Below are 14040 nucleotides of genomic sequence, written 5' to 3'. Positions count from 1 at the left end.
GTGTATTTTCCTGGGAGAGTTTAGAAAACGTTGAAGGGACAATGTACAGTACCATGTCACTCCTTTTTGCTTCATTGCTAGCTTGGAATCTGCACTCAACACTCACAACAAAAGGGCAGGCATTAAAATTCCCTCTTCCTGGAATCGTGGGAGACTATTGGTCCAGTATGGCTGACATGTTTCCAGCAATCAATCCGACCTCAAACATGTTTCTTGTATGGAGGATCTAGACATTTTTTGCCAAAAAGGTGTACCATTATAAAAGACCAGATCATGTATTTTAATCTTCCGTACTATTTTTGAAAAGAGGATGGGTACAGGGTGTGTTCAGACAAATCAATGTTTTCCATGTGCAAATGCACAAAATCTGGTTCTCTGTGCAACACAGAGTCACTTCACAAATGGTCCTGCTTTTTCAGTAAAAGGAGCACTGTCGAACTGCCATGATACCCATGAGTCATATCTCTCATCGCCTGTTTAGGGCTGCCAAGAAAATAGTGAGCCGGGGAGAAAAATGAGAGATTTCAGCAGCATTAAACAAAAAGTAAATGGCTTCATAAAATTTACGGAGCTGCTTTTATAGTTTTTTATTTGACTTTAGTTTGCCACACTAGAAAAACTAGTGCAGTCCCATAATCCACTCAGGTTACTAGGGGTGAGAGACACTATAGCAGCTAACGGTTACTCCTTTAAGATTACGTTTTTTGGTAGCATATATAATTATTACTATAAATAAAGCCCTAGAGTGCAATCAGTAAAATTATGATGGACAGGGGAAGCTAATTCTTTACATTCCCATTCTGAGTCATTTTGAGTTTTTTTCATGAGGACAGAAACCACTGTAAAAAGCAAACAAATCATAGCAAGATTTACCCTGTAGATGAATCACAGTGTTGTAATAATAATGATAAATAAGGCTCACATCTTATGCTTTAAACTTTATCTTTAATGGTCATTTCCAGACACACTATGATTATTTTCTAACAGATCTCTCTAAAATCTTACAAAAAATGTTACCGAGGAAGTTAAGCTACTTTCCTCTAAGTCATTTATGAACGACACTTTGTCCCTTCACGTTTAAAGTTGCCAAGATTTGATGCCAAAACATATCTGAAGCACAAGCTTGAATTTTGCATTTTACTTAGCTTTGTTTTTAATCCATGCCTTCAAACAAAACCAAAGGTTTCTCAAGTATTTGTTTCATTTCCTTTTTTTTTCAAAAAAAGTACCTACAGTCAGAACAGTTAGTGAACTTTATAAAAAACGGTATATAAGCCTATGTGCTATGCTAGTGATGTGCATACAGTATTTGTCTATAATAGAACATACAACGATGGATAATGACAAAGTATGTAAAATGGGTGTTCCCAAAAGTAGCTCTGTATGACTCTGTATGAGGAAAACCCAGATAGGCACCAAACCTGGTTTTGGATTAAATTTAAATATCGTTATGTTGGGAGCAAAATTCCTCTTCTTTAACAGTGGATAGTTCAGTGGTGTATTCCAGGCTGTTTGCCATCTGTATTTAATATATTATGTTTTTAAAACTTTATGAAACTACAATGAATGTACAATATACTTTTTTAATATACCACTTAACACTAGGATCAGACACCTTTCAACAGAGAACAAAAAACAGCAAATTCATGTTTTATGTGTCATTTCTCTTCTTACATTTTGTTTTCATGATCTACTTTTTAATCATACCTTTTTTAATTTGTGATTAAACAATTCCCATGCCACAAAATACATGTGTCTGCTGTGCCTGGGATCTAAAAATAATGTCTAACACTAGTTTTAAAATGACAAATTACAGAGAATACAAGGCATCAGGTTGAAGGAATTTTTGACAAGTGCATTTGATTGCTACTAAACCTCTTTTTTGAAATGAAATAAATATTCACTCTTTGGAAAAGCAAATGGAGATCAGGTTTTATTATAAGGTGACAGCAATGAAAGACAGAAAGATAATGAGTTGACTTTTCCCTGGAGTGCCCAGGGAAAGCTTTGTCTTTTTAATTATGATTAACAGACAAGTTTTCAACCAGATCTTCATGGGATGAGAAGCAAAGCCGACGAAGCCTTCATGATTGTCTGAATGTATTCCTTATAGTCACTTCCAAAATACTCAAGGAGGAAATAATTGAGGATCCCCACCACGGACATTAGGAACAGGAAGGAGATAATGCGCTTGCCAAATAAGTACCCAGGAGTGCTGACAAGGCAAAAGGATACAAAACAACATTAGAGATGATGACAGTGTTTCTGACAAAAACAGTACTACTGTACCACAGAGATGTGGTATATGTCATGACCTATTTATAAGGTTTGTTGAACTGAATTCATTAATGTAGCAGTGCCTGGTGACAGTACAGCATCTAGAATAATACTGGATTAGTAATGCATTGTCTTTAAGAACTGGGAATTAAATAAAACTCATAAGGCTAAAAACTTCTGAGCTTTTACTGTGAAGACTTAATGTCTGGATTTTGCTTAGTTTCGTTTCCTGAAATTATGAACCATTACACATAGGCCTAGAGCTCACATTCATGAACCATCCCTTTACAAGGATCCCCAGCTTTCAGCTTTTGTTAGATACACTGTGGAATTGTGGCAGAGCCATTAATGAAGATGTAACAGTCAATAATGCAACTTTTCTTCCTTCAGGGGGACATTCAGATTGTACAACTCTGCTGGCACTACATGAAAGGAAACATACTGTATATAAATAAAGAAAATAAGACACCAAGAATGATATACATGTACCTGTATTTCTTTAGACAGATTATAAGCAATTTACTGGTCAATGTCATTTCGTGGTCCTACCCATTACAATTTATAAATGTATTTGTATTACTTGTACCAGCTAACAAAGTTATATGCTCTGTTGTTTATCCATGGGCTGTATGTGCATATTAAATGTCATTTCCTAACATTTCTTTAGAGCATGCCTCCACCTCTGTGTAGAGGTAGCATCAGTTTTCTGATGACACTGTGTGAAAATGGATGGAGCCCCTGTTTCAGAACAAACAGATAAGGATGTCAGGCTTCAAAGATATATAATCAGTTATAGTAACCACATGCAACCCTAACCAAATCAGCATCCGGGCAAATACGATGTAAAAAATATCCTGCAGCATGCTGGTCTACCAAGCATAGAACTTCGTATTAAGGATGTCCATTCTAATTTTCATGAACAGTGGCTGCGATCATGCAATTGTATTTGACCAAAAACTGTTAGCAAAGCAAAAGCCCACACCCAGGCTATCTCTGAAAATGTGTAGTTACTCCCTCTGATGCATTATCATTTTGGACCACAACCATGTGCATGGCTACTTTTGCAGAATGCACACTGATAAAGTACTCTTTTTTTTTTTTTTTTTGCTTTTCTGGATACAGCAGAGAAAGTTGTATTTTGAAATGAGGAAAAAAAACAGGAAACTGAACTGATCTCTCAACAGAAATTTTGAAAACTGTTGTTGTTTCACTGATTCATGCAAGTTTCATTCGCTTTACAAAACAGATGCTTTGGGCATTTTCTCATTTTATTAAATCATGGATGATTTTTATTCAACTCCAGGTGCAATAAAATTGATCATTCTGAGGTCTTGCAATCTTCAGTGTCTGTGAAGGGAACAATAGCAGACATACCACTGGAAGTGGCTTGTATTCTTTATGAGTAGCACAAAGAAACCATCACAATGAAATAACTGCTTTCTCGTACATTGGCATGCCGCATGTTCTGTTGTATTGGTTTTCCTACTATTAACCTGTGTATTTTTCCTGTTTCCTTTGACTAATATTTGAATTAACTCTGAAGGTCATTTGATAAATCTGGATAATGCCACACAAGGAGTCAGCTATTACCTGCTTCAAGGGTGTAATGACAATTTTTTTAGTGTATGTGAAGTGATCCGTAATAACCGCCTTTCTATTAGTTATATCAATAGTTTGAGTTTTCCCTATTCAGGTAAATCCTTGACTGCTAAAATTCTAAAAGCTACTCTAAGTGAAAAAAAATATTTCCAACATAATGATGGCATTATGTAATTTCACTCTATATTAATAGAATGCACAACACTCACACCTCTTTTGAATACATGGTCAAAATATTTGGTCTTTTCACACGAACAAAAAGCAGAACTGTTACATTATTTTGCCAAAAACAAACCTTGAAATGTTTGTCACCATGCTTTTCTAAAATGTATTTTATTTTTCAAGAATTTTCTAAAGACCTTGCTTCATTTATGTTTTGTGTAAGATGGAATTTGGTGTTTATTTTCAGTGGTGTCATAAGCTAAATGGTATGATTACATATAAATTAATTTGATGTGAGTGCGCTTGGATCAAGAAAGAATGGAGTGCTTGGATTAAAGCTGTCTCAGAAGACTTGGAGTCTGAATTCTTGGTTCATGCAGTTTAAGATCATTTTAGGTGAATACCTTTGAGACGTCTCCCCCATGTATCCAACGAAGTACTTTTGTCTGACAAACAGGTACATCAGTCCAGAAAACGCTGCAGGGGCTACAAAACATCAGGAACAACGAGTTAGTTCCTACAGCTCCCCCCAGTTCTTCAATGGGATTTGATAAAAGGTGGAAAGAGCTTAATGGCTGCATCAAATTATAGTTTTTTTTAATTATTTGATCAATTGTTTTTCCTCACATCACTAGATTAGAGGTGACCTGGGGGCACTGTTTTTAACATTGCTGACTCACAGCTCTGGGGCCCGGGGTTCAATTTTGGACCTGGTGTGCTATCTGTGTGGAGTTTGTATGTTCATGCTGTGTTTGGTTGGGTTCTTTTGGTTTCCTCCCACAGTCCAAAATATACTGCTAATTTATTTGGCAAAACCGGCCCTGTTGTGTGAGTGTGTGTGTGTTTGTGTTGCTTGCCAGGATAGGCTCCAGTTCCCTTGCGACCCTGCATTGGACAAAGCAGTTTGGATGGATGGAAGGATCAGTGAAATGGAAAGTTTTGTTTACCTTAATGAATTCCAGATTCTTTAAGCCCATCTAAAATGTTCAGAAGAATGACATTTTAAATGAGTGTTTTAAAATGAATAAAGGGGATTTGATTTTTAATGTAGGGACTAGTCACCACAGCTCTTTCTGATTCAGGTGGAAGTGTGAAGCATGGGCTTCCAATTTGCTGAGTGTGAAGGAGACTCTTCTGCAGATCTGAGTAAGGATAGACAAATTTCCCCTTTATTTTACCTTGGCTGCAGCATATCCCAGCGCACCAGAACACAGCGAGGAAAGTGGGGTATGCATCCATGCAGTTCTGGCTAAAAAGAATACAGGATAGATGTATTTACGATCATGATTCATTTGAATAAGAAAACTCTGCACAATAGAACTGTTTGAAGGCTTTCTGCGTGTTTATGATGTGGTACACCAAAAGTTCCTTCTACAGGATATGTGGTTCAATGTGTTACCTGCGTACACTCATAGCATCTTTAAGTAGCAATTGCAAATAAACAAAGCAGCAGCCAGCAATTAAAACTTTTCTGTTTTGATTTCAGAGAATAGCTTAGCTCATGTGCATTTTTACTGCTATTTCATTTTGTAATATTTTTCAAAAGCTGCACATTTTATACTGTACGTGTCCTGTACAAAGCCTGCCATTGTGTCTTCGCTTTGATCTTCACTTTGATAATCATTAGCCATGATAAATGTTGATATTCAACAGAAGTTTGAGAGGATGTCAAATTCTAATGTAGTACATCCTCTCTCCAATCTATAAATACTTGCTGGCTACTAACAACTCTAAACATCTTTTCAAAGCTCACCTCCCTCTACTCCAACTTCACCCTTGCAGCTGCCTCCCTGGTGTTTTCCACGTAAGTGAAAGGATTGTAACAGCGCTCATCTTCAGTCGGCCATGTCATTTCCTTACCGCCAATGTATTTAGCATGTTATCCATTCACATGCATCAGCTCATTTCATTGTTATTAGAATTTGACTACTGAACTACTGAATTAAGAGTTTCAGCAAAAATACATCCTCTGAAGTGATTGAAATGACTGATTATGCCATGGGGAGAATGTCATTGCTGCACTCACAAGAGTGTGTAATTCTGCTTCACCAGAGGGCTTTTGCAAAGATGAGTTGACTCCCTGCTGTGCTTTTTAGAGGTCAGCTTTGAGATGTCATGTTAGATCTAAGATTTGTTGTATTAGCTTATCAGTGCGGCAAATTCAAGAAAAAATAATATGACAAAAAAGACAACATAGCATGACTCTGAGCGAATGACAAAACAGAAAATATGCACTTTAATTTTAGTCATCCAGCCTTCATATTTTCATTACTGTGTATGAAACAGAAATCGGGCTTGTGAAATGAGAAACTGATAACTGATTAATATTCTCGTTAACCAATTATTTTAAAACCAGAATATTCAAAAATCTACAAGAACAAACAAAATGAATAAAAAAGGCAGTTAGAGTGATGAAATCCAAGGATCAATGCAATGCAGGGCAGGATTTCATCATTTAATGTACTTACTTGCAGGATTACACAAGCTGGATGTCACTACCAGAACTTCCTCTGAGACGGAGGCATGCATGATTTGCATGCATTGAGAAACAAATTCCAGACAGGGTGTGCTCAGCCCTCCTAAAGCTAAAACAAAGGTTTGCTCAAGGATAACTTTTCATATATTTTTTCAAACAGTTAAAACAACCTTGTTGCGTATGCTCCATCAGATGCCCCAGACACTTATTTAGAAAAATGAATGGTTTGTGGTAAATACAAGATTCAGTCTTCTTTTTAAATCTGGTTTGGTGATATGATAAGTGTCTGTATCAATGTACCACAGCAGGATAACTAACACAACCATGACATTTGCTGTTAGCATGAATACACAACAGCAACACGTCAGTTCATTGGGAAATGTTTTCATATTCCTAAAATCATAAAAGAACAGTACTTCAATAAGTCCTCCATTGCTCTTTGTATAATGAGAATTAAACAGAATACACACTCAGAAGTGCCTGACACAGGTCACATACAAACACCCTCCTGTTGAACTGTCCAATTAATAATACATTTAGCGGTTTTCCCATATTTCAGTAGCCACTGCACATACTTGTGGATGAATTGGTGAAAATGGATGGAAGTTACAAAGTTTATAATCAAGGGAGAGGGTCATTGCTAGTGTCTTAATAATCCAATAAGTCCATTTGATTCTTAATGGCTTCTCTCTGTGAGCCACTTACAGTAATATATTTGACTACTTTCTAGATTTAAGTGCAGCATTTTGATACTGACAATCACAACATCCTACTAGATCTCATGGATAATGATCTACAGATTATGGGTACTTTCCCTCACTGATCTGGCTCCTATTTGGTTACCAGAAATCAATTTGTAATTCAGTTAATAATTTCAGTTAGGTTAATTAGTTCAGTTAGATCTTAATGAATGCAACAGAGGAATACATGTGTTAGAGTTTATTTGGTATAATTTGCCTAGCTGAGGGAATGGTGGACAGACTGTAAAGAGCTCCCCCATTACTTCTGTGAGGAATGAGCTGGGGAGCTGCTGCAAGGGTGTAGATAAGGTGGAGGTAGGGGCGAGTGAGAAATGCACAAAAGGAAGTCCAAAAGGTGAGATGTATATATATGTAGAAGAGTGCAAGTGGACAAGATTAGCCTCTAACTGCCCTCCTGAACATCTGTTATAAACTCAGGTTTTGGGCTTTTTTAAAATCTGTTGTTGTGACATTTATTCAGAGTGTTCCACAGGCTCATGTGCTGGGACTTTTACCTTTTGGTATTTACATGTTGCATTCTTCCATTCACCATCATGGTTGGACCACATGGATTTCACTACTATACTGATAACACTGCAAACGATTTGCATGCCAAATCATATACTACCACTGTGGTTTTTGCACTTACAAGATATTAAGTAAAAAAGATAACTTTTGTATGGTTAACTGTTCAAAACTTGCTTTGCAAAGTTGGTGACTTTGGGTGTGGTAAGATTTTTAGTTGACCGAGATGATATGACTGTAATATCTTACTTACCCCAGTGATGACTGAGTTATCTTCAAAACTCTAAGTATGCTTCAGTATGTCTGGAATTCTGCAACTTGTGTGATGTCTAAAAGTGCTTTATGTCAACACATACTGTAACTCTTGTCTTTTGTAAATTGCATGGCTCCCCCTGAGATTCAGTCGACTTCAAGGTTCTCCTGCTTACATATAATGCACTGAATGGAATATCTACAAGTTATTTTATTTGTAGTCTTTAAATCTGAGATCTGATGATTAAGGTTGTCTTATTCTTACAAAGACCAGGGTCCACACAATAGGTGACAGAGCCTTATTTTGTGCAACACCTCATCTGTGGAACTCATGGTTAAAATTCATTAGAGCTTCTCAACATTTTCCAAACTTGCTTAAAGACATATCCATTTATCTTTTATTCTGTGATTTACTGTGGTTTCACTAAACGCATGCTTTGAGGGGTTTTTTAAACTTTTTTTTGCTTCTGTTGTAATTATAGGTGTACTATTGTACAGAGCATTGAGTTTGTTAAAAGGTGCTAACGAATAGAATTGTCATATAATAAATATCAGTATCCTTTGTGCAAATGTATAAATAGAATTTAAATAGAATGATTATCATATTATTAATGAATAAAATATGAGAACTTTATGAACTTCTTTAAAACTGCTTTTTAAATTTCTTTTAATATCACAGTATTAACAAACTTTTTCTAACCAGAGACACCCAAGGTGTGCACAGCTGTTGAAGAAAATACTACTTAAAAGGTCGATTTTAACATATCAGCAGTGCTGTAACGTATCATAAGAAGCAAAGGCTACCAGTCATTTAACTACCAAAGAAGCCGAGGATCAACACTGTATTTATCAAGAATGATGGCATAAGTAACTGAGGGTGGGTGGACTGCAGGAATGTTATGAGCAAATAGAGTTTTGTCAGCACATTTCTTTTCACACTCTTGTCCGCAGTTCTCTTATTTTAGTCCTAAAAAGAACAAAACTGATGTACAGGATGTGGTAAAAAAGCTTCTGTTTTGAGCGGGAATACTATATATTATCTGTATTAGCTAGAGCTACATTTAATGCTTTTAATCTTATATATATATAGTACAGCAGGTTGTAAAAGTATTCATCCCCTGCCAAAATGTTACTGTATATGCGGAGGAGGCTGAATTTCAGGAAAAACCTAAAAAGAAGAGAAACTTCTCTATCATTTTTGCACAGTGTAGTTTTTTCCATTCTCTATCATTTTTGCACAGTGTCGTTTTTTCCATTCTTAACATTCTTCATGGCGAAATTGCTCCAGTTCTGAAGAGTCGGTTGGTGAACATTGATTTGGATTGCTGATTGATTGACTGGGCCACTCCAAAACATTAACTCTCTTCTTGTCAGACCACTTCAGTATGGGTCTGTCCTTGTGCACCAGGTCACGAATGCAGTTTTAGATCAATGGGTAACTTAAGCAGGTATTTCTGTAGGATTCACCTGTAGCTTTCCTTTGCTCCATCCATCTTTTGATCAGACCTGACAAGCGTCTCATCAACTTCTCATGCAGAAGCATCCCCATAACATAGAGCTTGATGTCAGCCTCTTGATGTCAGTCTGACAATTGGCATGATGGAAGATGTGCTGTGTTGCGCTTCTGCTTCATTGAAGTTTTGCTTTTAGACCAAAAGGTTCAGTTGTGTCTCTTTCTGTCTCTTTGTCTCTTTTAACTATAAAACCACCTGTCTGCAATACATCTTCTTCGACATTTAAGATGAGTCTTTCTCAATAAAGGCTTCTGTCTTGGCACTCCTACACCCAGGTCAGCTTTGCGTAGGGACTGGAATATCTGGGATGTCATGTCAATATATGAATTGTGACTTGAAGTTCAATATCTGTTTGAGGGAACCAACAGGGACAGAAGCATTTAATCTGCCACTAAGTTAAACTGTGTTGATTACTTGCAGAGTCCATTACATGGAAGTTATTAGCTGACGTTTGGGGGGATATCAACGACAAGTCAATCTCAGACAGCTGTACCTAATCACCATCATTACAAAATGACCTATATACTGTATACCGAACTCAAACGCCTCCCTTTGCATTTGTCTCAAGCATCCTTCCTCTGCCCCATCTCCACCTTGGAGCTGCCCCTTGGTTCACTCAATTTGAATGGGGGCCGGGCCTCCTCATCCTATAGCCATACTTATCTCACCAAGTGTTCCAAGCATTCACAAAGCATTCAGTTCTTGGGTGTTTCTGTCCCTAATGAAAATAATTGTATTACCTTTCAAAATGTTGAATCTGAACTGATCTATAATTACTGTAGCATAAACTCTGAATATTCTCATTTTCTTTATAATTAACTTACATACTACTGGCATTTTTTTAGCCTTAGCTTTCCGGAGTAGATTGTATAGACTCTAAATGTAAAGTCCTGTTTGAAAGTGTCACAATTGCAAACTCAGACACCAACAGCATGAAGAAATGTTGCAGGGGTATGAGTACTTTTGCAACGCAATGGAAATCACCTTTGTTTTTTAGTTTTATGCTTCCTGCTCAGATTATTTTAGAAATAACTGACCACATCAAATAAAGAGTGTAGTCATTTTGACTTACTGCCAGAAAAAATAAATAGGTTTGATGTAACTTCATGACAACTTTCAAACACTTCAAAGACAGTTTCGGTATCATACTCTGCTTAAATATCTACCAAGATTTTTTGTGCTTGAAACAGAATTTGAGAGTAGTTTATCCATATATCTTGTGAATATATGGATATGAATGCAGCACGGGGCTTTATCAATACTTTAACTATGTACCCTAGTCTTGTTCTTAGGAAATGTAAGTATCTTTTGCTATTCACTGGTACTACTACTACTCATTGGTTTGTTTTAGAGTGGGGGTTATATTGTAAAAATATATTTTACAAATATAACTTAAAAATATTTTTTAAGGTATTTATTGTAACTTAAAAATGCCATTGTGATATGTCACTCATTCACTAAGCATAAAAACCATGAATTCTGGAAACAAAAAACTGGTTCTCAGTTTTTGCACTCCAAATCCTGGGTTGATTCATGGTAATTTACTGTATTAAGCTGTTTACCTACCTTTTAAATTATAAAAAGCTTTTGGAGATGTGCAGATGCTCACAGACAATCATATAACTGTAGTTTGAATTGTTATCATAACACTAACATATCTCGATATATCTCCTATATCAAGAGTGTGATGTTAATATTTTTGTCATTACTTGACAAACAATTCTAAATAGAAAGACAAATATGAGCTTTGTAACATTAATGAGTAGGTTTTAGTGATGGTTTGGAAAATGATATCATCATCACCAACCATCCTCCCCCATTTAGCAGAAAGTTTATGAAGCATACAGCCAAGTGAACCATCTCTGACTTCATCTGTGGGCTAAAAACAAGAAACCTCAAAGCTTTAAATACACAATTCAGCCTTAGTCGTACTCTAAGAACCTAACACAAAAAAAAACCTAGACTCTTTTTTTTTCTCCTTTCAGCTTGTGTGACAGACTTTCAGACAGGGATGTAAATTCTTTGGTCAATTTGCCACCCAACAGGGAAAAGAACTACAGCATAATATGCAAAGTTGTGCTCGCCTGTTTCTCTGCTGTGTTTGGTGTAGAAACATACACTGCCAACCATTGAATGTTTAGTCCGCACGAAAATTAATCAACAACCAACTCCTATCTCCTAGTGAAACTTTGCATGCTTTAGATGCTTTCCTTTCCCTTTAACTTCCACCTCCAGATCACCAGAACTGCACCAGCTGGGCAAAGTAGGGCTGGTGTGCTGATTAAACCTACTGTATGAAGAAGTGGAGTTGCACCCCAACTGAAATACACTCCAACATACATTTCAGAAGAAACAGGATGACAAAAGTACACAACCTGTCCGTGTTCTACTAATCAATTTGACCTTTAGCTATTCCAGTCCAACTCCTTCTGTGGAGACATTCTGTGACATGTGGAGTAGGTCCATTTAAAACTGCCCATTAAAGTACCAGTTAGACTAGACTATCAGACAGCCGTGATATTGAAGGAAATTGAGGCGATTCCTATACGACAGGAGCATTTTTAATGCTTTTTGATAATTATAGGGCCCAATTTTCCCTCTGGCCCTCTGGGCAAATTGCACAGCTAATTATTTTACTGTGGTGAAGGCAAGTTGCTTTTAGCATGCCAGATATGGAAATAAGGACCCGAAAGAAGATCCTTCCCTGCTTAGCATGAGACAGCAGTACATTATGAATATTTTATATTTAAACTACATTTATTATTACATTAACACTTCACATGTACATTGCAAATTTCAGTCCCATACATGTTGCTTATGACAATATATAAAGACCTAAATAGGTTATAAATTATAAATGTTGCTGTGTCAGTTATAAAATTCTCCTGTTGTGTAGGTACATTATGTGTACCTGAGATACTTTGAAAATCTAAAGCCGTTGGGATTCTGTAAACAGTCTGCTTCCCTTCAATTTGGAAACCCATCATTTTCATTTGTCACACAAGGTGAAGACTCTGTCTTTAGCACCTTAAATAGTTTAGAATTTCAGCGAAAATGGATTCTGTCAATATGGTTACAATTCAGGCATTTGCAACTATTTGAGAAATCCTCTGATTGACTAATAGAGTTACTGGGCGTTGTACTTCAACACATTACTGCTTGGTTCTAAAGAAATGGGTGTACTTACTTTGCGCAGTACACACGCTCAAAAGCAGGTGTTCCCGGTCTCAGAAAGCTTCTTGAATTATGGGTTTTACATTCATGTTCCACTTTCTGGGCAAAGAATGCTAAAACAAGGAAAATAGCAGAGTGGTTTTAAACTTCCCTCAATGCAACTTAAAAAGCAATCATAAATTGTGTTTTAATCTTCATTTAAGTCACCTGGTTCAGACACAACTCAAAAGCTTAAGAAACAATGCATTTCTAAGACTATGCTTTTAGTTTTTTACACAGTTTGAAAAGTTCTAAAATTATTTTGATAGAAGTGTTGAGAGTTATTAGACAAAGTCAATACTTTCTCTATGGTTGTGTCAGTGGCATCAAAATGTGACAGAGCAATACAAACTATTTGGTCAACTAAAGAAATAAAACGTGACAAACTCAAGTTAACTTTACAATCAACATACCATTATTTCAATCAAGCTAATATTTGGTCCTCAATTTAATCAAGTTTTAATTAACTTGATTTCACAGGGAAATACACAGTAGAAAATGTTATTATACAAATTTAACTTAATACATTCAATGAAAAAAAAGCGTGCTCGTTAAAAAAATTCATGAAAAGCTAGACTAGAATGAAATGTAAATAAGAGAAAGACTAATATGGAAAAATGCAACTGATTGTTCAAAGTATGACATACTGATCATGATCACACAGCTTGCCTAGCTTAAATTTAGCTATAAAAACATCAAAGAAAAATGTCAGCAGGCTGTTCTGAATGAAAATACCACCTCACCATTCTGCAGGACACTCAGCAGAGTTACGATGACGAGCAGATACACGTTCTCCAAGATATCAAGCTCCATGATGGTGATCTTTCTGATCTGCGCACTGAAGAGTGTGTGTTTGTGACTAAGCTACAAGCTGTCTGAGACATCATGCATACGGAAAGAGGAAGTGATTTTATCTTTCATCACACTAATGTATTTCCTGGTTGAGACCCTAACACCATCCTAATATTGACACGAATGTCTTCAGCTTTTCTTCTTTCAAAAATCTCTGTTTTCTCGCAAAAAACTAAACATGTATGTTATATGCCATCCTCCAGAGAAACTTGCCCTTCCTGACACTACACTCACAGCCCTGCCATATCAAAATGAGGAGTCTGGACAGGCAGATGATGGGACTCAATCACTTCAGTCTTTCTCATTGGCATCTGCTACCTGGATTTTTGTATCACATATATAGCTGCTGTTTTTACCATTAACTTACAGGGAACAGGGAATAGTTCCATGGTCCCGTTTTTTGTAATTTCTTTTATTTTAATGTCAGTGA

At 36.5% G+C, this 14040-nt stretch overlaps 1 protein-coding gene across 1 annotated transcript; it reads right to left on the bottom strand.

Annotated features, from left to right (window-relative positions):
* Positions 1–925: 925 nt before the first annotated feature.
* On the bottom strand, positions 926–13660 carry alox5ap (arachidonate 5-lipoxygenase activating protein). Its single transcript, XM_088639391.1, has 5 exons — positions 13502–13660; positions 12733–12832; positions 5217–5287; positions 4443–4524; positions 926–2215 (listed from the first exon to the last, which is right to left on the bottom strand). The coding sequence occupies exons 1-5, from the start codon at positions 13569–13571 to the stop codon at positions 2053–2055; spliced, it is 486 nt and encodes a 161-aa protein (XP_088495517.1). The 5' UTR covers positions 13572–13660; the 3' UTR covers positions 926–2052.
* Positions 13661–14040: the final 380 nt, after the last annotated feature.

The sequence above is a fragment of the Lepisosteus platostomus genome, chromosome 7, assembly GCF_059453375.1.
Source record: "Lepisosteus platostomus isolate fLepPlt1 chromosome 7, fLepPlt1.hap1, whole genome shotgun sequence".
NCBI lineage: Eukaryota > Metazoa > Chordata > Actinopteri > Semionotiformes > Lepisosteidae > Lepisosteus > Lepisosteus platostomus.
The sequence above is the reverse complement of the archived record's forward strand: the minus strand, read 5'-3'. Positions and strand labels throughout refer to the sequence as shown.